Source organism: Carcharhinus amblyrhynchos, chromosome 8 (genome assembly GCF_965287045.1).
Source record: "Carcharhinus amblyrhynchos chromosome 8, sCarAmb.v2.hapA, whole genome shotgun sequence".
NCBI lineage: Eukaryota > Metazoa > Chordata > Chondrichthyes > Carcharhiniformes > Carcharhinidae > Carcharhinus > Carcharhinus amblyrhynchos.
Genome location: NC_137331.1, coordinates 66,241,122 through 66,263,245, shown reverse-complemented (window position 1 = coordinate 66,263,245; position 22,124 = coordinate 66,241,122). Strand labels below are relative to the sequence as shown.

At 41.3% G+C, this 22,124-nt stretch overlaps 1 protein-coding gene across 1 annotated transcript in view; it reads left to right on the top strand.

The window, feature by feature from the left end:
• LOC145346377 (oxygen-regulated protein 1-like) overlaps nt 1–22,124 on the top strand; it is a 208,018-nt gene that overhangs the window by 161,190 nt on the left and 24,704 nt on the right. The window contains exons 29-32 of the mRNA XM_080193537.1: nt 3,033–3,187; nt 6,509–6,587; nt 11,732–11,813; nt 11,926–11,981. Coding sequence (XP_080049663.1) covers nt 3,033–3,187; nt 6,509–6,587; nt 11,732–11,813; nt 11,926–11,981 — 372 coding nt within the window. The remainder of the gene's footprint in view (nt 1–3,032; nt 3,188–6,508; nt 6,588–11,731; nt 11,814–11,925; nt 11,982–22,124) is intronic.

Below are 22,124 nucleotides of genomic sequence, written 5' to 3'. Positions count from 1 at the left end.
CTCATCATTCAGGGGACATGGGCATCACTGGTTGGCCAGTATTTATTGCATATTCCTTGAGAAGATGATGGTGAGTTGCTGCAGTCCATGTGCTGTGGGTTGACTCACAATGCCCTTAGGGAGGGAATTCCAGGATTTTCGTGACTGCGAAGGATTGATAATATATTTCCAAGTCAGGAGATGGCTGATGAATGGCTTGGAGGGGAACTTACTAGTGGTTTTCCCATGTATCTGTTGTCCTTGTCCTTCTTCATGGAAGTGGTCGTGTATTTGGAAGATGCTGTCTAAGGACCTTTGGTGAATGCTCATGGCGGAAAATTAGTTCGCACTCTTGTTTGCTAACTTTCATGGTGGCTTAAAGGCAGGTCAACCCTCCCACAGAGCTAAGTTGTGAACCCAATTTCCATTTCATAAATGCTCATTAAAAAACTAACACACTGGAATCTTGTTCTCCCTCCAAATTAATCACCCTGACAGAGGAAATTAAAAATATTCACTATCACAACTGTATATAAATAATGTGCGCCTGGTGAGGCTGACATCTGCCATCTTCCTGGACTTTGGGGTCAGTAAACATTACTTTCATCTTCCTTTCACATCATCACCGAGAGATATTGGTTGCCCATAGCATATGCAGCACTCAGGCTGGGCATGGAAGTGATGAGACTAAGGTAGGACTGCAGGCTGGAATGGGAGTCAAAGAACAGAGTGGAAGATTGAATGGCTGTGTGGGTACTGTTAAATATGGTGCTCGGAAGTTGGAGCCTATGCAGTAGCCGTGAGGTAGACTACTTCCTCCTCACCGCACTCTGTCACATGATTTGACGTGTTCCTTGGGGATGCATAATTAATGAACTGAACAGTGCAAGATATCATGTGTTCAACCGCCACACTTTCCAGTAGAAATTACTCCGATCTCTGTTCTCACCACCAAACTGAGGCTTGGATAATCCCACCCTGAATTCTGCCTCTACATTAATCCTCAACGCTCAGATCAGCAATGAAGCATCCAACAGTTTGAAGTGAGGTTTTTGATGCCTAAGAATAGAGCTTTTTGACACATTTTTGAGATTTACATTTGACTCTCTTTGTCATTTAATCTCCCACTCTGGCTAATTCTCAAACATGTGTTTCTTGATCTTCAACCACCATCCCCCATCACCTCAGGTCAGATCATCCCATTTGCAATACAGAATATATTTTATAGTATATGAGGGAAGGTAGTAGTGGAGTGGTGTTGTCAATGGACTAATAATCCAGAGATCCAGGATAATGCTCTGGAGACCTGGGTGCAAATCCCACCACAGCAGATATGAAATTAGAATTAAAAAAAAATCTGGAATTAAAAATCTGATGATGACCATGAAACCATTGTCGATTGTCATAAAACCCATCCAGTTCACTGATATTCTTTAGGGAAGAAAATCTTTACCTGACTCCAATCCACAGCAATGTGGTTGACTTTTAAAAGCCCTCAGGGATAGGCAATAAATCTGGCCTAGCCAGCGATGCCCACATCCCTTGAATGAATAATAATAAAAAGTCTTATCTGAGTACAAGTCCACAAACAAAACCAGCTTTCAGCATGGCATATAACCCGTCTAACCCATAATCGTATCCAGTTCCTTGTGACACTCAGCATATAGGAACTCCCAGAATATGGGCCACAATTCTCCCATCGCACTGTTTGGAAGAATTAGTGCAGCGGGCCAGGGAATCGCGCATCAGTAGATTCACAGAGTTTCTGTAAGCATTCGGCCACGCTTGTGTCTTCCAGGATCGGATTTCTGGTGGTGTCTGTGTGGCACCCATAATCGGCTGGGAAGTGGGGCTAGCATTTAGATAGTATTTTACATATTATTTAAATGTTATTAGTAATAGCATTTAAATAATATGTAAAAGACTCAATTCTCTGGGCCCACTAGCCTCCCTCAGCCTACCAGAGTGCTTCACTGTACAGTAGCCCCCCCACTTTTGGGAGCTAGAGGCCTGACCCTGCTGGAGTGAACTGGGGTGGGGGGGGAGGGGGGGGGGCAACTGGGGTCCGCCAGAGATTTGGTGGACGGTGCCCCCTGGGCATGGGCATCCTGGCAGTGCACGTTGGGCATCTGGCAGTGCCAAAGTGCAGAGGAGGCAGAGACTAGGTGGCAGGGCCTGCTGGAGGCAGGGCCTAGGAGCAATTGGTGGGGGTGGGGTGTCCCGCTTCCATCCTGCCATTGTGATCAATGGGGACTGGAGGGAGGTCTGCAATCAGGATGGTTTGGGGGGAGGAGGGTGGTCTGCTGGGGCACAGTCTGTTGGGGGGTGGGTGGTGGGGGGAGAGAGTTGGTGGTGGGGATCGTCCCTGCTTGGGGGGGGGTGGGGGAGGGGGGCTGGAGATAGGGGATAGCCCACAAATGGACAGAGGGCCACAATCGGGCTGTGTGGAGGTGTTGGGACCCAGCACTGCGAGGGTCCTGGGCTGGCCAGAGATTGAGAGGCTCATCCACAGAGGCCCGCTGGTTTCAGCCTCCCTAGCGGGAATAGGCTCTGCCCCCTGAAATCCAAAGATATTCACACTGGAGATTTCTGCAGTGCTCAGTGTGTGGGAGATTCTCGAATGAACTCTCACGGAAAAACCAGCATGAATTACTCCAGTTTTCCGCAAATTCAACACTTCGAAATTGTTGGGAGAATTCCGGCCATGGAGTCCACTTGACTTCTCCCACAGTAAGACAAAACTGATTCAAATAGCCTTATAAAGATGATTGAAGGTTCCAGGGCTTAGTTGACCTCAAAGAAATTTCAAATTTAAAGCCTGGATACTATGTCCTGGAAGTATTAGTGGCTATTGCAACAAATTCCTGCAGAAAATATAGTTGGAATCCACCAGAACAGCTAAATGCCGTGTATATTGTTTAATAAGGTTAGTCTGTAGAGTTCTCAAAGATGCTGTAGAATGTGGTGAATCAATTTAATATGTGATTTTTGGCACTTATATATTGTGTTTCCTTGTTTTAATTAGTTTCTTTTTCTTTTTTCTAATGGGACAGTTCTCTTTTATCATATCCATGTGTTTACTGGTAATAAATCTGGAGCAGAGACAGATGCTAATGTCTATATCAACATTTTTGGTGAAAGAGGAGACACAGGCCAACGGAAACTGCACAAGTCACAAAATAATCGGATACTTTTCCAGAAAGAACAGGTAACACATCAAAGTAACAGTTTTAAATGTACAAACAAATTGTGTTCATTACTTCATGTAATTCCCTGGTTCATTCCTCAAGTCAATGCCCTGACCAATCAGAATCAAGCTGCCTGGCTTAAACTTCAAACAATGCATGACAGTTAATTGTCAGTCACCATCAACTAGTGCGTTCTCCACAGCAACATCTCTACCTATCAGAGTCCACTTACCAGCTAAAGTGTACTCTGTTGTCTATGAGAAAGGCTGTTCTGGTGAAGAGTCATCCAAACTCGAAACATTAGCTCTGATCTCTCTCCACAGATGCTGTCAGACCTGCTGAGATTTTCCAACATTTTTCCGTTTTTGTTTCAGATTCCAGCAACCACAGTAATTTGCTTTTATATGATGTTTTGTGCTCTCGTACAGTATAAATTGTTGTTCTCTTTATATTTGGTTTTCTTGCAAATTTTCCTGATGAGTGCAAAACAAAAACCTTTGACAAAGTGATTCTTTTTCCAGTAATTCTCAAGTCCTGATGAGCAAACAATTATTAATGTTAGATCATGATGCTGATGTGATATAGAAACAACAGTGCAGAATATTTTGTGCAAACATTCCATTATTCACTGTTAAAGAAGATAGAAGCTTACAGCGCAGGAGATCATTATGTCTCTAGCAGCTGTTTACTGAAACAACATACAACTTCTTCTCAAATCCTCCCTCTGTTTGAAATATTTAACTAATTTTCCCCTAACATAAACAAGAATATTTCCAACAGCTCAACATTGTATAGCAATGGTTTTTCACTTTAAGCCATTCAGGGTAGATAATTGCAGTTAATCATGTAACCGAAACTGGCTTCTGATTCCAAAATCCTTTATTATCTAAAGATTCAGAGACCTGAACATTCTGCATAGAACACCAATGCGGAATATCAGCGGCAGACCTAGATAGTAATATTAAAGCCACCCCTTAAAAAACTCTCAGCCTGATTCCATTTCCAAATCCATGTGTAAAGAAATTTGACCACATGAAATAGAAACTACAAATGTCTAATTTTGTGACCCAATGAACATTAATCCCTTTGAGGGAATCATGTAATAATCCTGATATCTGACTTCAGCTATGAAAACTCATTTAAACTATTTGAACAATGGACATGATGCACTGTAGGGATTCTATTATGGGCCGAATGGCCATCTTGTGTGCTAACAATTCTATCTAAACTGCATTTCAAGAGTGGAAAACAAACTCTTTCCTTTAATAGTGCAACGACGACTGTGACTTCCTAACAAAAGCCAAATACATGTGAATATTGTGAACTTACTTTTGTTTTCAACTTGTAAAAATTTACTACTTTTTATGTTTTTTCTCACATACATTCGTGAATGTTGTGTAATTTATGTAGTGTTTGGGCTTTTGGGTTGCATGTGCAAACAAATAATGCTCACAAATGCTTACTCCTGTTATTTAAATTTGACACACACTCAGCTTCCCCCTTAACCTGCCCCTGACTGCACAATAATCAAACGTTTTGAAACAGTTTTCAAATTCTGAGCTTTTCCACTTTTTAATACACTTAAAATTTCATTCTCAACATTGATTGATATTTGTAGTTGATAATATGATGCTACCTGACAAACCAGATACAAATGCTTGAGGTCTGTAATCTGTATCAGATATTCAGTTCATCCTATATCAGGCAATGTGTAAAACACTAGAAGAATATTGTGCACACATTGTACATTAGGCATTTTGGGTCCCAATTTTTATAATAATTAGGCAAACAACTTGTAACACAGCATGAGTGATTGAGCAAGAGTTCAGCATTTCTTCCAAAATCATGACCCACCAAAGATCAAACACAATTTTGCCTGGTGTTCCTCACATTCTTGGACTTCATGTACCAATATTTTCCTGCCCAGTGCCTCCCAATACTTCACCCTCTCTTGCATCCATATATTCCTTCAGTTGTGCCCTTTCTTCCCTGCCCTGTACTCTTTGGGCTGAACTTTACGTAGGCAGCAGGGCTCCCACTGCGAGGGCCAAAATCTGGGAGAGGATGGGGGCTAGGGATCTCGAGGGCTCTTGGTGCTATTGCCTGGTGGCAAGAATAGATTTCCCACTCATAGATCACTTAAGGCCCTTAAGTAGCCACTTAAAGAGCACATAAGGCCCTCAATGTACCAATGTGGTTTGGGTTTCCCTCCTGGGAATCCCCTGTGGCCCAGGGACCCACCAGCAGCAAGTGCTGCTCTTGCAGGGCAATCTCTCTGTTCTTTAAACTAATCCCATCTCCATGTGGAACTTGACAATTAACTGTTCCATGGTGCATTCTCCAAGACAATATTTATTTTGATGAGGGTCCAATTGCTAACCAATCAGTAATGTCATTTCATGCAGTATAAATTGTTGCTGTCTTCACAGTTGATATTCATGCAAATTGTTTCCTGATGGTGCAAGTTGAAAATTTTCGGCAGCATACCTCTTTTTTCAACAGTAATTCTAGTTGTTACCTTTCCATCATTGTCCTTGCTTATTTTATTCTTTCCTATTTTTTCATGCTCTGACTTGTTTACATTTAGATTCCATATGTTTCTTGTAGACCCAAACTTTTAACTACCACTCATTGCTAGTTTCTTATTAAGTTCAGCAATTTGTCTTGAAATCCCAATTGCTATGACTTGGTTTGACTGTGATGGTTTTATTTTGAAGAAAACACTTGGCAATGCAGAATATTTAACTGTTTGAGTGCTGTGACTGTAAAGGATACACACAGATGGATGACCTTGTGAGTTGCGAAAAATTACATTTATTGTGTTTAACATACATACATGCATGCATACTCACGCATGCGCACACATGCACACAGACACATTAGGTTGAAAGACACACAGATCTTGTAGATTGATAACTTGGATGGTTTCAGATGGAACTCAGTGGTTTCTGAATTCAATGTCGAGACTATCTCAGGATCATGATGGATGATTTATCTTTTCTTCTGGAGACAGCGTCTGCTGGGTTGATTCTTAAAACGCTGCTTGCAGCCAGTGGATAGTCAAATGTCAGACAAGACTCGAACTTGTAAGATATAGATTGAGAGAGAGAGATTATCCACTCAGACGTTTTGTTTCTTCTGTGGCAATTAACTGCACTTAAAGAGAGCACAGGTCTAAGGCAATGAAGACTGCCTGGAAGAGTAGAAGGCTCACAGTTCCTGTGATCAACAGAACATTTGATTGTTTATTGCCACCAGCTAGGATCTACAAAATAGTTTCATCCAATTCATTTCCCAATAAATATATTACACCTAATGAAAATCACTTTTCTATTTCACAGATGGATACCTTCACCATTGAAGCAGTTTCTGTTGGAATGATTAAAAAGATTATAATTGGCCATGATGGTGTGAAAGCAGGTACAGTATAATTTCCCCATTTTTGAACACTTGGACTGGGATTTTCCAGCACAGTTGTGCTGGGACTCTCTGTTGGAGATTTGACAGCCAAAAGTCCATTGCCTTTCGGTGGGACCGGACAATCCCGGCAGTGGGCAGTGCTGGAAATTCTTACACTTGATTATCATACAAGGGGAAAATAATCGCAAAGACAATTGTGATGATATTATTTCCAGCTGTAATTTTTATGCTGTCTTACTGATATAAGGGAGTAATAATATAATTTATAAATTTAGATGTGAGTGCTCAGTTTTCTATATATGCTGTTTCTAACTCAATCACTGTCCCATTTGGAGCAGTTGTTAATGTGTTTAAAATAAATGCATGGTTCAAAAAAATGTATGAAGTAAATCATATCTGCTGATGTACAGAGTGGTTTTAAAAGCCATGCATCATAACGAGAATGCAAAGGTTGGAAATTTGGTGAGAGTGGGAATTCTCAGACAAGCCATGGTGAATATATCTCAAACTGAAATTTATTTAACATTTGAATATGGTATTTATCAATCCTTTACATTAATTCCAAGAAGGCATTTGATAAAGTCCCACATCAGAGATTGTTAGTTAAAGGTGAAGTTCTTGGACTTGAAGGCAAATTATTAGTTGAGCATCTGAAGACAGAGAGTAGAGATGGACAGGTATACTAACTAGCAGAATTGGATTAGTGACATTCTATAAGGATTTGTATTGGGTCCTCAACTATTCACTGTATTGATTAACATTTAGGTAATGGAATAGAAAGCCATATATCCCTTAACAGTTTGCAATCCGAAATCTCTACCGGTTTTCCAAATGATGTTTTTAAACAAAGCTTCTGCTCCACCTTTAACAGTTAATCCAGCCCAGGATTTCACACCAACCCCTTTAGGATTTCTTTGGCTTGACTGCTGTGCAAATTGCTCAAAATTGCATGAATTCGATTCCTAAACTGCATTAAAATGAGATCAGATGTTTGTTTTATCTTTGAAGGCTGCTGTTCCACTTTAAATCTGGCTACTGTCACCTTCCCCCTGTAACCCTTCTTCCTGTTCAGATAAATGTCGAATTCCCTTTTGGATGTGTCAGCTGAACCTGCCTTGACTATACTCTCAGCCAATGCATTCCAGACCCGAAATGTTTTCTGTAGAAGAGCTTCTCCTCCATTCATTTTTGCTTCTTTTACTAATTATTTCAAATTTGCGCCCTCTTGTTCTCAAATCTTTCACGAGTGGGAACAGTTTCTCCCTAGATACTCTATCCAGGCCCCTCATGATTTTGAATACCTTTATTATTTCTTCTCTCAATCTCTTTTTTTCTCTGAGGAGAACAGTTCTGACTTCTCCAATCTATCTTCATAATTGAAGTTCTGCTTGGAGAAGAGAAGACTAATAGGAGTTTGGATGGAGGTGCTCAAAAGTATGGACAGAATAGATAGAGAAAAACTTCCACCTTTGGTGGAAGGATCAAGAACCAGAGGCACCAATTTAGTGATTGGCAAATGATGACAAGTGGAAAAACTTTGGAGTGAGAGATTCCTGGTTCTATTAAAAGTAAAAGGGGAAGCCTTTGTTCTGCATTTTGAAGTATAAGTTGTGAAGTAAAATAGTTTCTAATCAACATTGCTTCTAATTGCAGTAAAAGTGATAAAATCTAGTTGGGTTATCCTTTCAGCAATAAGCTGGAAGTTTGATTTTTTTTAATGTTATTGGTCTCTATGGGGATTATAAAACAGTATGCCATTAGAATGAATGAGGTCTTTTAGGAATTGTCATTAGACATGCTCAGAAACTGTTACTACATGTATGAACGTCCTAGAGGGCAAAATAAATGAATTTGGATTAGTCCTGGTGAAATACAGTCTTGATAATTATCAAACTCATGCTTCTCATCTGTTAGTTATTATTGAATAAACTCAACATGTGTGTCAGTGATGTTTTAATTCTGTCTTCAGCAATCTGCATTTTCCCAATATCTCCACCTACAGTCCTGTTATGACCATTGATTTCTAAACCTTTGGACTGCTAGACAAAATTGGGGGCAAAAAACCACTGAACCTGAAAATCTTTGGGAAGTTGCAAACCAAAGCTATCACTCATTTCTGATATCCATAGCTTTACTATATACCCTTTTTAGGTGCTTCCATCTAAGTGGGCCAGGCACCAGGAATGGGCATCAGTTTTTTCTGGGCATTCCTCCAAATGATCACCCACTGGCAACCTGAGGAAGGTGAAACAAGGAACCTTGTCAAATAGTTGGATCTGCTGGGAATCTAACCCCTTTCCTTCTTCTTGGATTAGTCCAAGATAATTTCTGAGTATAATTAAACAAATTAAAAATATCCAGGGCATGAAGAGAAAGATGAAGGGCTTACTCGTTGCTCTAATAATCTGAGATATAATTATGGTTGCAACTTGATTTTACATATCCGGAAGATCTTCCTAGTTCATTGGAATAATATATTTCATCCTTGCATTTAGTTATTATTTAATACTCAGTTTGATATTACTAATTCTATAATCCACGTAAGCCACCCATGTGAGTAGGATTTCACATCATTACTCATGCCTTACAAAAGATATGATGTGAGAAAAGAGTATTATTATTTTACTAATTTCAGTGGTTCTTGTAATTTGGATATTTCACAATATTCTAGTAATGAATACTTTAGTATATCAGGCATGGATGTTGGATCAGTAACAACAGTGCTACTGAAGCCAAATGTTCTCCTGAGAAAGCATACTGCATCGCCAGCCAGTTCCTGCATGGCACTCCAGCTTGAGAAGGGCACTCGCCTGGAAATGCCCTGCCAGCACTAGAAGCAACGGAACTAGTGAGATCATGATGTCATACAGCTATAGCAGCTGGTAAGATGCCCTTTTCCCTGAAATTTGGACCACATTGGCCCACTGAATTAATCTGCATATAATTTCTTTTAATCAAGGATTCAGTTGTAAGTTGAGCTCTTGTGCCAATGCTGTTTAAAAGGGCCTGTCTGGAGATTTTACGGGAGGTGCTTTTGACTTAATGTTAAGGTTCAGTGAGAGGTGTTTCACTTGGTGTTTGAAGTTGGTATTCAGCTCCAGAGAACTGAGGCCGCTAACCAGCCTGCCACAGCACGCATACTCCCCTGTGGCTATATCTAAACTGCGCCTGGATGTGGTGATCCAAACTCCTCGAAGTGAAGTCTGATAGCCAAGTTCTGCACACATGAGGACGGCCTCAACCAGGATCTTGGGTTCATGTCACACTATCTGCAACCCCCATGACTGGCCTGGGCTTGCAACATCTCACTTACTGTCCTGTCTGGAGACCATACACATCTCTTTAACCTATGCTTAATGCTATCTCCACTCACATTGTCTGCACCTTTAAGACTTGATTAGCTGTAAAGACTTGCATTCTAATCAGTATTCTGTAAACTGAGCATGTGCCTTTATATGCCCTGTTTGTGATCAGAACTCCCCACTCACCTGACCAAGGGGCAGAGCCCCGAAAGCTGGTGGTGTTTGCTACTAAATAAACCTGTTGGACTTTAACTTGAAATTGTGAGACTTCTTACTGTGTTTACCCCAGTCCAATGCCGGTGTCTTCACATCAGGCTGAGACAGACAATGACAACATGCCTCTGGGAATTTATTTAAAATGCAGATGACCATCCCGGAAACTAATTGACTACTCCTCACCATTCAGATGGAAAAGATTTAGAATTATAATGCTTGCTAGATTTGCTGACCCATGATGGTGGGATATCAATTATCAACCACCCCCACCCTTTCCGATTGTGTGTCAATTTCATTGAATTCAACCCATTGTGTGGACATCGATTCTGCCATCACAAAACTGAAACTGACTGGAGAGGGGTTTGAAATTTCACTAATCCACAAGAGCAGCCCAGCAAGGGAGTCTAGATCTAACGCTGACAGAGAACTGATTTCACCAGGATAAAGGAAAGGACACTGCCTCCAAAAGACAGTCACCTTAGGCAGAGAAGGAGGGTTAATTTGTTTTAGCTGAGGGATTATATTTTTTCAGTATAGCAACACAACCACAATTTCATTCAAAACATCCAGGAACTTCCAGCATCCATTGTCTGCTGTCAATCATGACAGAATCCTTGAAGCCTGCAACTTTTCAACCACCATCCTAAAGACTTTGTATGTGTTTGGGGAGTGGATATGTTGCATTTACATTTTGATGTTGTGAAAATAAACATTTATCATTTCTTTTGATTTACACTTATTGGAGATTCTGCTTGTGTCTGTTCTTTAAAGTCACGGCACTCAAAAGGGTTAAAACACTCAAAAATGACATCAGTTGCGGTCAGCTGGGAGGGAGGCAAGTAAAGGAAAAACGTTATCTCACATCTCTCCCTGTTCCTAACAGTTTCCATTCAATAAATGTGCAGCTGGAATACAGCCGCTCTGCATATCAGGTTGGTGAATGCCTGCTATCTTGACAACAGCCACTATGTATTCATCCTATGCTTATTAGCCAATCCACTGTCTTCTGTCTTTCTGGAGAAACAAGAGGTTAGCTGATCTGGGCCAAGGTTTATGTAGAAAGTTAATTTTCCCCTTTGATCAATGAACAGAGTGGGTCAACAGCAAGAACTATGGAGCCACTTAAAGCATGATAGATGGCATTGACGGTGTCCCACATTTCCCTGCCGTCTCTCCCACCGCCCCCACCCCCGCCCCCCTTCACCGCCACACACCCCAGCTGTTCTGGTTCTCCTTGAAGTTACTTTTCCCGCAAGAGACAAGGCAAAATTTCAGTGATTGCGACACTTTGTTAGTTTGATGTGACTGCAATAATTGATTAGCTGGAGCTATGTGTAGGCTGGAAGAGGTGGGCGTAAGGCTGGCACTAGTGACAGGTGCCAGCCTCACACACTCATGTGTGTGGGTGAGATGGAGTATGTGAATGTTAAGTGTGAATCTGTGAATAGTGCCAGGTTGTGATGGGGGGGTGTAGTGGGGAGGGGGGGCATGGCTCATTGAGCAGTGATTTGTAGTTGGTGAGTATATGGGACATGTGGTGAGAATGCATTCACCAGCCTTGATAATGTGTGTGACGATCACAAGTAACAATTAGCAGACCTAAACTGAAATACCTTTTTTCTGCAGCTAGTGGATGGTTCCTTGACAAAGTCGTCATTAACTATGAAGAGAATAATCAGGAGTTTGAAGACGTGTTCATTTGCAACAGGTACACTATGAACTAAAAAAATGGCCCTAAATTGCGGAATCGGGCACCAAATTTAAACATCCTATAGGTTGCAACAACCTTTGACATTATTAATAATTCATTGAACTGACAGGTGGCTTGATGCGAATCGAGAAGATCAGAAAACTGAGAGAGAACTGGTTGCAAAAAGTAAGTATAAGAAAACATTTTTGTATCAGAATATACAGGTCCAGCTTAATGAATCACACTCATGTAAATTAACAAACGTTCAGCAGCAATTCACATTGCTGGAAAATGGAAATGTTGGAAATACCCAACAGGTCTGGCTGCAGTTGTGGAGAGAAGAGGGGTCTGATCAGGTCTCTCTGATTGTTCTTCACCTTAACTCTGGTGAAAGGTTGCAGAGCTGAAATGTGTGTTGAATTTTTGTTTTGGGGTTAGAAGCCTGACTTGGTGAATTTCTGGGACCTGGTCCTGCATCACATTAATGCCTGACACCTGGAACCATTTTTAAACAGGCAAGACAACAAGTGCTCGATTTCCAACTAAGGATGGTGCTAATGATTATAGGGCTGTGGGTGGCTAATAGGTGGCCCAACAGCACTGAAAGAGAAGCAGTCCCACTGTCAGAGGTGGAGCTCCAAAAGTAGATCTGGGCACTATCTGCCAAAATTATGATGTGCTCTGAAGAGCTTCTATAAGTGTTTAAATTCATAAATTCCAGCATGGTAGACCAGCCCCTTCACCAAATAGTCAACAGCTGCAGCTGTGACCCATTGGCTATGGTGGGTGCCAGGATGGAGTGTGGCTCCCCCTGCCAGGTCTGCTGCTGGTTGTCTCCATCGTGTTTCAACGTCAACAGGAGAGCCACCTCTGACTGCAGAATTCCCTTCAGTTGGTCAAATGAACTACCTGCTGCTTGCAACTAGGTAGAGGTCAGCTTACTCCCTACCCACCACCCCTCCCCCCGCCCCCCCCCCCCAGTCCCGATTCTACCAAAATGAAAATGGCCCGTGGAGGGGGCGGGATGGGGGTTGGTCCATGGCGGGAGACCAGCATGCTGGTCAATTGCAGGCCTGCCTCCCTCATCCTCAGGTGAAAAAACATTCTGTACATTAACTCTTTTTCCCTTTCCACAGACCCTACTTGACTGCTGAATACTTCCAGTATTTTCTATTCCAACACCCTCAGTATTTTGCCTCTGTGCACTTATATAATGCCAAGTTTCATAAGAAAGGCTTACTGTAAAGCACCAAAAAGAAAACTGGGAAATGAGTTACACAGATGTTGTGGGGGAAGAGCGGTGCAAATGGGTCAGGGTGGACAATACAAAGGGGAAGTTGGAGGGGTAGGCTTTGAGGAGGTTTTTAATCCTGATTTGCATATTAAAAAGGCTGATTCTGTGAGACAGTGGACGACCCCTTTCAAACTATTGCTGGCCTGCTGTTAATGGGACAAAAAAGCCATCAGTTCCATTTTGAGGCCAATTTTGCCCTGTTATTATCACGGATAAAAGGAAAATTGACCCCAGAGTGTCAAACTGAGATGTAAGTCTCAGGGAAGTTGCAAATGGATGGGGTGAAGCCATGCAGAACAATGTTAGTTTTGGGAGTTTTGAGGTCGGTGTTTCTGGGGATGGGGGCCTGTGATTCTTGGTAAATACAGGAGTGAAAGATGAGTGAGATTTAGTAGAAGCTGAGTGGCAGCATTCCTGGAGGAACTGGAGTTTGTGCAGAGCACAGTTCAGCATTCTGACATGCAGAACATTAGAGAAATCAAGTGTCGAGGTGACAGTTTCACGAATAAGACCTATTTTGATCTGGGTAATGTAAGATATGAAGCTCAGAGTTAAGTTAAACAGCACTTGAAGTTTTTGGATTATTCAGTTTAGTTTGCAGGAACAGCAAGAGTGAAGAGCATAATGGGTGGCACAGTGGCGCAGCACCTAACACTGCTGCCTCACAATGCCAGGATTCTGGGCTCAATTCTGGCCTGGGATGACTGTTTGTATGGAATTTTCATGTTCTCCCCGTGTCTGTGTTTCCTCCAGGTGTTCCGGTTTCCTTCCACACTCCAAAGATGTGCAGGTTAGGTGAATTGACCATGCAAAATTGCCCCTTGGTATCCAAAGATGTGTGGATTAGGTGGATTATCCTTGAAAAATAATTACAGGATCATGATTATGATTTCCAATGAGAATTGGTCACGAATCCTTTGGTCTTTCTAGACATGAGTGTGTTTCATTGTGTGACTTGACATTCAATAGCAAGCACACAGTCCTGAAATTCAGGTTGATGAAAGAGGTGTAAATATAGGTATCATCTACATACATAGCAGCTGGCATCATGTGATGAATCAAACTTTGGCACAAGGAACAGCTGAGGCAGAGATGTAAGGCAAGCATAGGTAAGTATTTGAAGCAGAGGAAAACTCAAATCTATGGGACATTTAAATTTGAATTTTGAACTCCTCCAACTTGAAGGTGATATAGACATAATCACCCTCTTCTGTGATGTAAATGTTGGAGTTCACAGAGAATGTCATTTATAACTTTGAACAAGACAGTTTCCATGCTATGGAGAGGGAGGACATCAGGCTAATGAATAAACATGGAGAAAGATTAGCTTTGAATTGAGAGATGGAGGTGTAGTGGAGGACATTCAAGCAAAAGTGAGGGTTAGAAATGGAGTAGCAGTTGGGAAAGCGGAGGGACCAAAGATGGACTTCTTGAGAAGAAGGGGCCACATCATGTTCAAAGGGAACAACACTGGAAAGAAAGAAAATGTTGACAATGAATGACAGCACTGGGCAGAAGTGAGGAACAAGATCAGTGCTTCTCCTGAAGTGCATGACTGCACAACAATCAGTAAGTTACCACACAATGCAGCTATTTTACTTAAAAGCAAAAAAAATGGAAAGGGCTTGTGCAACAAATCATCTGCACATCCAAGAGTTTGAGTTTGAGTTAGAAGGTCAGATGCTAAATGCAAAGTGGAGGCAGGAGGTAATAGGACTTGTGGAAGAGATGATGTTAATGAGGGCAAGTGAAGATAGAGGAGAAATCACATGAATGCTGTAGGTTTAGGATGAGGATAAGGAACATAAAAGTTGGCTTGTAATAAGGGAAAACAGTGGATAGGGGAGACAGATGAGTAGATGGTCTTATTTTTGGAGGTTGAAACCCATGGTGCCTTGGACTTGCCAAAAGAGGTGATGATGGAAAAGACAGTCATGGAAAGTTGGAAGACAAAGATTTTGAAGTTACCATTCTAAACTGGGTTGATGCTGGGCTGGAGTAGGGAGAGGATTTGATGTAGAGAGAGTGAGGAGATAAAAGTCAGGTTTAATTGTGCATGATCATGCTGATCATGCATCATTTATGGACTGATGTGTTATCTAACCTGCTACTCTCAAATCTGACATTGTCCAGATTGTTGTAGTGCCAGCAGAGATACATGGAAGGCCATGCAGAATTAAATGGGAACAAAAGATATTGAGAGTTAAAAATAAAGTTGATGTTGAGTGGGTTTACTGAGGCAATAAAGCCATAAATAATAATTGGAGGACTTGAAGAAAGAATCAGATTGGGAGAATGATGTTGAGAGGGGAATGAGGGCCATTTCCCTCAGCGCAGAGGGTAAGGGTGCAAAATGGCTGGAAACAGGCAGGGGCTGTAGATGACGAGGGAGTAAAGGAAATGTTCAGAGATGGAATTGTTCATGATCAATACTTTGAAACCTAAGCCAGTTTAAAAACAATCCTGATGAGCATTATCAACCTGAACAATTATCCCTGTTTCTCTCTTCACAGATGTTCGTTGACCTGCTCAGAGTTAGCAGCATTTTGTTTTAGAATTCCAGCATCCACAGTGTTTTGCTTCTGCTAGCTTATTAAATATTGATGCATCATTTAACTAAAATTGCAGTCTAGTTCAATAGTTGTGGGATAAATCTGATGGTGGATGTTATTTGTCCATAAGCACATTATGTACACAGTTAATGATCTTGCGTATTCAAAACCTGCCATATTAAAGAATTTAGAAGTGATTTACATGCTACTATTTTTCCCTTGATCCACTTATACCATGATGTTGTGGATTGTGGATTTTTTAATCTTTACCTGCATACTTTAGACTTTAAAATAAGTACTTATATTTACATAGTGATTTTCATGACCACAGGATGTTCCAAAAATGCTTATATATAGTCACCATACTATTTAGGAAAAACAGCAACCAATTTGCCCAAAGCAAGGTTCCACATCTGCAAGACCAGAATCATGGAATCCCTACAGTGTAGAAGAGACCATTCAGCCCCTTGAGCCTGTACCTACTCTCATCCAGGCCCTCTCCTCCGCCCTGTCCCCGTAACCCTACACATTTCCCATGACTAATCTAACTGAGCCATCTTGGGACACTAAGGCGTAATTTAGTGTGACAAATCCACCTAACTTTCACATTTTTGGACCACGGGAAGAAACTGGAGCATTGGAGGAAACACAAGCAGACCGGAGAACGTGCAAACTCTATACAGACAGTTGGAATCAAATCCGGGTCCCTGGAGTTGTGAGGCAGTAGTGCTAACCAGTGCCAGTGTGCTGTCCACATGATGATGTTGATGAAGTATAAAATCATGGAATGCTTACAGCACAGAAGGAAGCCATTTGCACATTGTACTGGTTCTGTGCGAGAGCACTTCACCTTGTATCACATGCTGCCTTTTCTTGGTATTCCTGCAAATTTTTCATGATACAAGTCACAGGTATTAAGAAATATTTTACAGTTTAATACTTTCTGCCATCCATCAGATTGGGAAAAAAATGTAACATTTTACAACTAATTTCATTCAGCTAATTAGCTAATAATTCAAAATGATAAATATTCTCTCCTTCATTAATTTTTTAACTAAACTAATCCAAGCAGAATTAAGAGCTTCACAATCTGCACCCTCACATTCTGGATTTACTCTCCATATATTTTTTTTTGTCTATCCAAAAAAATATGGTGCTGCATTAGCTTCTTATTCATCTCGAATTTAATCTCTTCATGCCTATTACATGATAGAGAAAAGTTTGACCATGTCCCTCTCTCCCGAAATCACATATTGGGATCGTGATGTGTAGTTAATATGCCCCTGTTGCTTCCAAAGCTGACAGCACGTCAAGTTTATGCTGCCTACTAATTTGCATGATTGTTGCAAACAGCCAGTGCTAAAAAAACTGTTTGGTAGCTGCATGCTTCAGCAAGGAGTCCAACTTTGTGCAAGGCCAGCATGTCTTAAAGGTAGCCTGCACTATGTAAAAGGAACATGCATTCTGGCTGCAGCACGTGCTGGAATGGTTCGTGGAAGAGCATCCCAACAGGAAGAATGAATTATCGCTCAACAGGGGAGAGAGCATGCTTTAAGGTTCACTAATACTGCACTGGATACCTTGGTGGAGATGGAGAAGAGGAGCGATATGATTTATCCACATGGAGGCTCCAGGTCCTCCAGACGAACTGTGAAGACTAGACGCCTGTTACAGTTAATTCTTGGTGTCAAGCCCCTCAGAACTTGATGCTGTGCCTCAATGTTTAATCACCAAAGATGGTTGTTTAAGGTCAGTAATGCATTTTCAATTGCACTATCCCATCAGCCTCACATACTGTTCAAGTGACACCACCATCATTCACCTGCCAATAATCTATATCAATCATGGTGTGTATCTGTTAATCTCACCTTTGCATTCCGAGTGCTGAATGGCCACTCTCACAGTCACTGCCAGCTATACAACCATGCCAAACATATCTAAAAAAATTGCATTACACTCACTGACAAACTTCCTGCTCTCATGCAGGACAAGGTGGGATATAAACGGAGACAAAATCTTTGAGGTACAGCATGGTTGGCACTCTGTCACCTCTGATGTGACCTAGCGCAAGATTCGGTCGTCAAGAAGGTGGCTCACCACTGTATCCTCAAGTGGAATCAGAGACCTGCATCCTGTGAATGAATTAAGGAAGAAATACCCATAATACTCTGCTTCTTTCAAATTTAGCTTCATGTGCCTGTCAAAGTCTTAGCTTGTTTCTATCCTTCTTTCTTTGGATCACTTTTACTCTCCTGGATTCATACATATATTTGAATCCCAACTCTGGATGTTATTGGTAAAACCTAGGTAAGCCTGAAAGTACATTTTCAGTGATGTGCCCAGTGTCTTCACAGGATTTATCTTTAGCCTTTGAGCATCACATCAGACTTAATTTCGAGTTTACACTATTTAGATCACAGAATAGAATCTCTACAGTACTGAAAGAGACTATTCGGTCCATCGAGCCTGCACTGACAACAATCCCACCCACGCCCTATCCTTGTAACCCCACATATTTACACTGCTATTACCCTTGATACTAAGGGGCAATTTAGCATGGCCAATCCACCTAATCTGCACATCTTTGGAACGTGGCAGGAAACCAGAGCACCCAGAAGAAACCCACAGACAAGGGGAGAAAGTGCAAACTTCACACAGTCACCCGAAGTTGGAATTGAACTCAGGTCCTTGGCAATGTGGGGCAGCAGTGCTAACCACTGTACCACCATGCTGCCCTTGAATTTATTAAACAGTGAATAAGCATAGAATCATTCCTCGAATGGAAAACTATTGAATGAGAGTTACAATGTAATGCTAAATTATTCTTTTATAAATATGCAGTCCTTCACTTTCTCATGATCTTTTATGACAACAACAGCGAGTTAATGCACCTCATTTGTCCCAATTGATTTGACTCCTTTCTTCAAATACAGTTTGGTGAGCAGATGCAGCCATCTCAAAGGTTGCTTTAGTTTGTTTGGATTTACATTACTGTCACTATAGGATTGATTATGTTGGGGGAGTTTTGCCTGGGTGGGCTGTGGGGTAAAAAAGACACTCCCATGGAGGCTTGAACTGAATCCACCCATTCTAACCCACCGGCCTCAATTAAAAGTAACACCACTGTCGCCCATCTGACACTGCTGGAAGGAATGGTAGAGTGGTGCAGTTGCCATTTTTGATAGTATTTGAAAAATACCCCCCTACGCCCCCCACCTCATTGTATTCTTTCCAAATGTTGTTGCAGCAATTAATAGCAATGGATAGAAATTCATCAGGCTTGTGATTCTGACTATCCTGCCCATACTCTCAACAATGACAGTGACACCTATCTTTTTCACCCCTCCCCCAGGTATGTAGCAGTTGCAGGAAAGCAGTACAGTTAAAGACAGCTGACTGAGGCTCACATGACATAGGAAGCCACAAAATAAACTTTTCGTTCTAAGCCAGAGTGGGATGGATGAGACAGTTGTGGGGTTTATAGCATTTCAGCGTATTCAAGTCCCCGTCTATTTTCTGGCCCTTTAGGATTGCTCTTGTTGGAACTGGAGTTGGAGAATGTCAAAAGGACAGAGAAATATTAAGGTTTATTGCATTAAATCATTGACAAATTTCAGGTATAATTTTTGACGAGCATGTTACCATGTTGGGAAGGTTGAAAGAGGTGTGGTACAAATGGTCTGGGATTTAGGCCTTTAAATAATGAATTTACTTTTTTGTATTCATTGGAAAAGGACATGATCCAGCTCTTAAACTTGCTGAGGAGCATTAATGATGCAATGGAAATAAGCAAATTGACTCGGGTTTTGAATGCAGGACTAAAGTATACAGATTTTAAATTAACAAGCCTCAAGCAAAGTATAATTTTGTTTGCAGAGTGGTGAGGTCAACATGAGTATAAAGCAGTTGAAGCTGTGTCAGTCATTTTTTTTCAAAGAAATGAGGGCAACTATCAGGTTGAGAATAGGACCAGACATTGCCTTTTCATGTGCTAACCACAGTTAAATTGCTATACAGCTATACAGTTATATTGTAGCTACATATCTCAGACAAGTGGATTGCTATGATACACAGTGAACTGATCATTTTTGCACGTCACACTGAAGTCAGCCACAAAGGATTCCTTTATATGCTTTGATGCACTTGCAGGCCACAAGTCTTCATTTTTAATGCGGGGTGTATCTGCTTTAGTTCTCATTACAATGAACACATATATGTAAGAACATCAGGGCAATAATATTTTGCCATGTTGTTTTTCTTCCCACACCTAGTGGTGCATAAGGCAGACTTTCATCTGTTCCCATCGCAAGGTTTTTTCTGGGATAGGTTAGCAATCTGTTGCGAGAGGCTTATAGCTTGAGGGGCACTACTTCACATCAAGTGTGGCTGAGCAGGAGTCTGTCACACTCTTACAGGCTGCCATTGGCATGTTTTAGAAGGATTTTGCAGGTTATCATTCAACTTGTTTGGCTGCGTTATGAATGCACTTTCCTTGGCCATCAAGACCTTGGGTGGGACTGGAATCCAGAGCTTCTGGTTCAGAATCAGGGACATTACCCATTATGCCACAAGACCTCCTGAGCAACAATGTACGGGATAGAAAACATTCTGCGATAAAGCTATCACTGGTGGTCAAAGTAGGGAAAGCTTTCTAGAATGTATCCAAAATTACTTTCTAAATCAGTTTGTTTCTAACTGAACAAGCATTTCTTAATTTGATTTTGGCAAATGAAATAGAGCAAATAACTGATGCGAGGGTAGAATAAAAGTTGTTTGAAGATCCTTGTGGTGAGAGTGGTAACATTAAGTAAGACAATTTTACAATTACAATTTTGTTCTGAAAAGAGCAGTTGTTATCTTAAAAGCATTCCCTAGAAAAATTGTAGGCACCCAATATTTCAGGCAGCTTACAGTGCCTGGAGGAACGATTGGACCTAAGGAAAGAAGTAGTTGTACATAGTGGGGATGGAATTATGTGCAGGAACATTCTTCTGATTTGTCAGTCTACTGTGTTTGGAAGAGGTCATTTTGCGTTAACATTGATGGTGTTGATTGGCCGACAATGCAGCATGATTGGTAATGTGCTTCTTGCGTCAGGGCAGCCAAATGTCACTGATGAGCAGGCACTGTCTGACGTGGTGTTGGTAGATCTCCAAGACTTCCTGTGAGTAAGCCTGTGGCTGATGGATGAGATAAAAGTAGAGTTGTACCAATGGAAATGGTGTTTAATAAGTTAAGCAAGTTCCATGAAGGCTGACTTGCCCATTTCACTTTCTTTGAAGTAAGTTTGATGTTCTTTGAGTATAGTTATGGAGCGAGCAGCAATTGCATGACATGCTGTAAATTCCTGTCTTATCACAAGATGGTTTCTTGTCTTTGTTGGTATGAGGGATGAAATAGAGCTTTTTAGATGACTTGTGTTGGATTTCTTTCACCAACTCTGAAAATATATGGGTTGGGCTGATTGACCGTGCTAAATTGCCCATTAGTGTCCCAGGATGCATAGGTTAGCGTGATTAGACTCAATGGGCTGAATGGCCTCCTTCTGCACTGTAGGCTTTCTATGATTTTATGAACTTGAGTATGTGTTGTCGTTTGTGTGAGGTGAAACCCAAATAAAGGAAGCTGAAACCAATCTTCATTGAAATAGATGAATACATGCTGAAGCATTCTAGTTCTGCTAAGGAGCTCTTTTAAGGATGAAATACAAAATAAGTGTATTCCTAGTAACAGAAAAAGGTGATATATCGATGATTAACAGATAAAGTAGTGGGTAGGTGCTCAGGGGAAATGCAAGACTACTCAGGATTTAGAAGCGAGGAGGATGAATGTATGACAAAGGGGGAGATGTTCATATGCCAAACCTATTGGGGTAACGTCTGAATGACATGAAGGAGAGGCTGAGAAGGGATAGTGAAGGTGTGCTGCTGAAATGTGTAAAGTGTAAAGCACATTCCCAATCTGTCACCAGAATGAGTTTGATGTCAACTAAGTTACCTCCTCTCCAGAGGTAGGTCAGTGATTATAATGTGTTAAAGAAGCTGCATTCTTACATTTCTAAACAGAAAAGCTATGGACATGTTTCCCTGGGTTTAGAAAAGTGGACAACTAAAGTGAGGTGGGAGCTGCCAGATCCAACAAGCGAGTTATCTCCCAGGCAAAGTAAGGGTCCTCCTCCAAGCTGCTCAAGTAAACCCAGTGCAATCTCTTCCATTGCCCCCATCCCAATTCCATGGTCAGATGTCTCCTCCTTGTGACCCTTTGTCTCCTCCCTCAGTTTCCCCCTGCCCGACTGTGATCCTTTGTGATTTCCCGTAATGCAGGCTTTATTTCATAAAGCTGGGTGATGAGGGATGTAACTGCAGCCTATCTTTATACACATGTATTTAAAGAGACTCACATTACAAACATCTACCTCCACAACTATCACAGCTTCAGTCTGTTGCTGTTTACCAGGTCACAAGTAAATCTCTAGTTAATGCC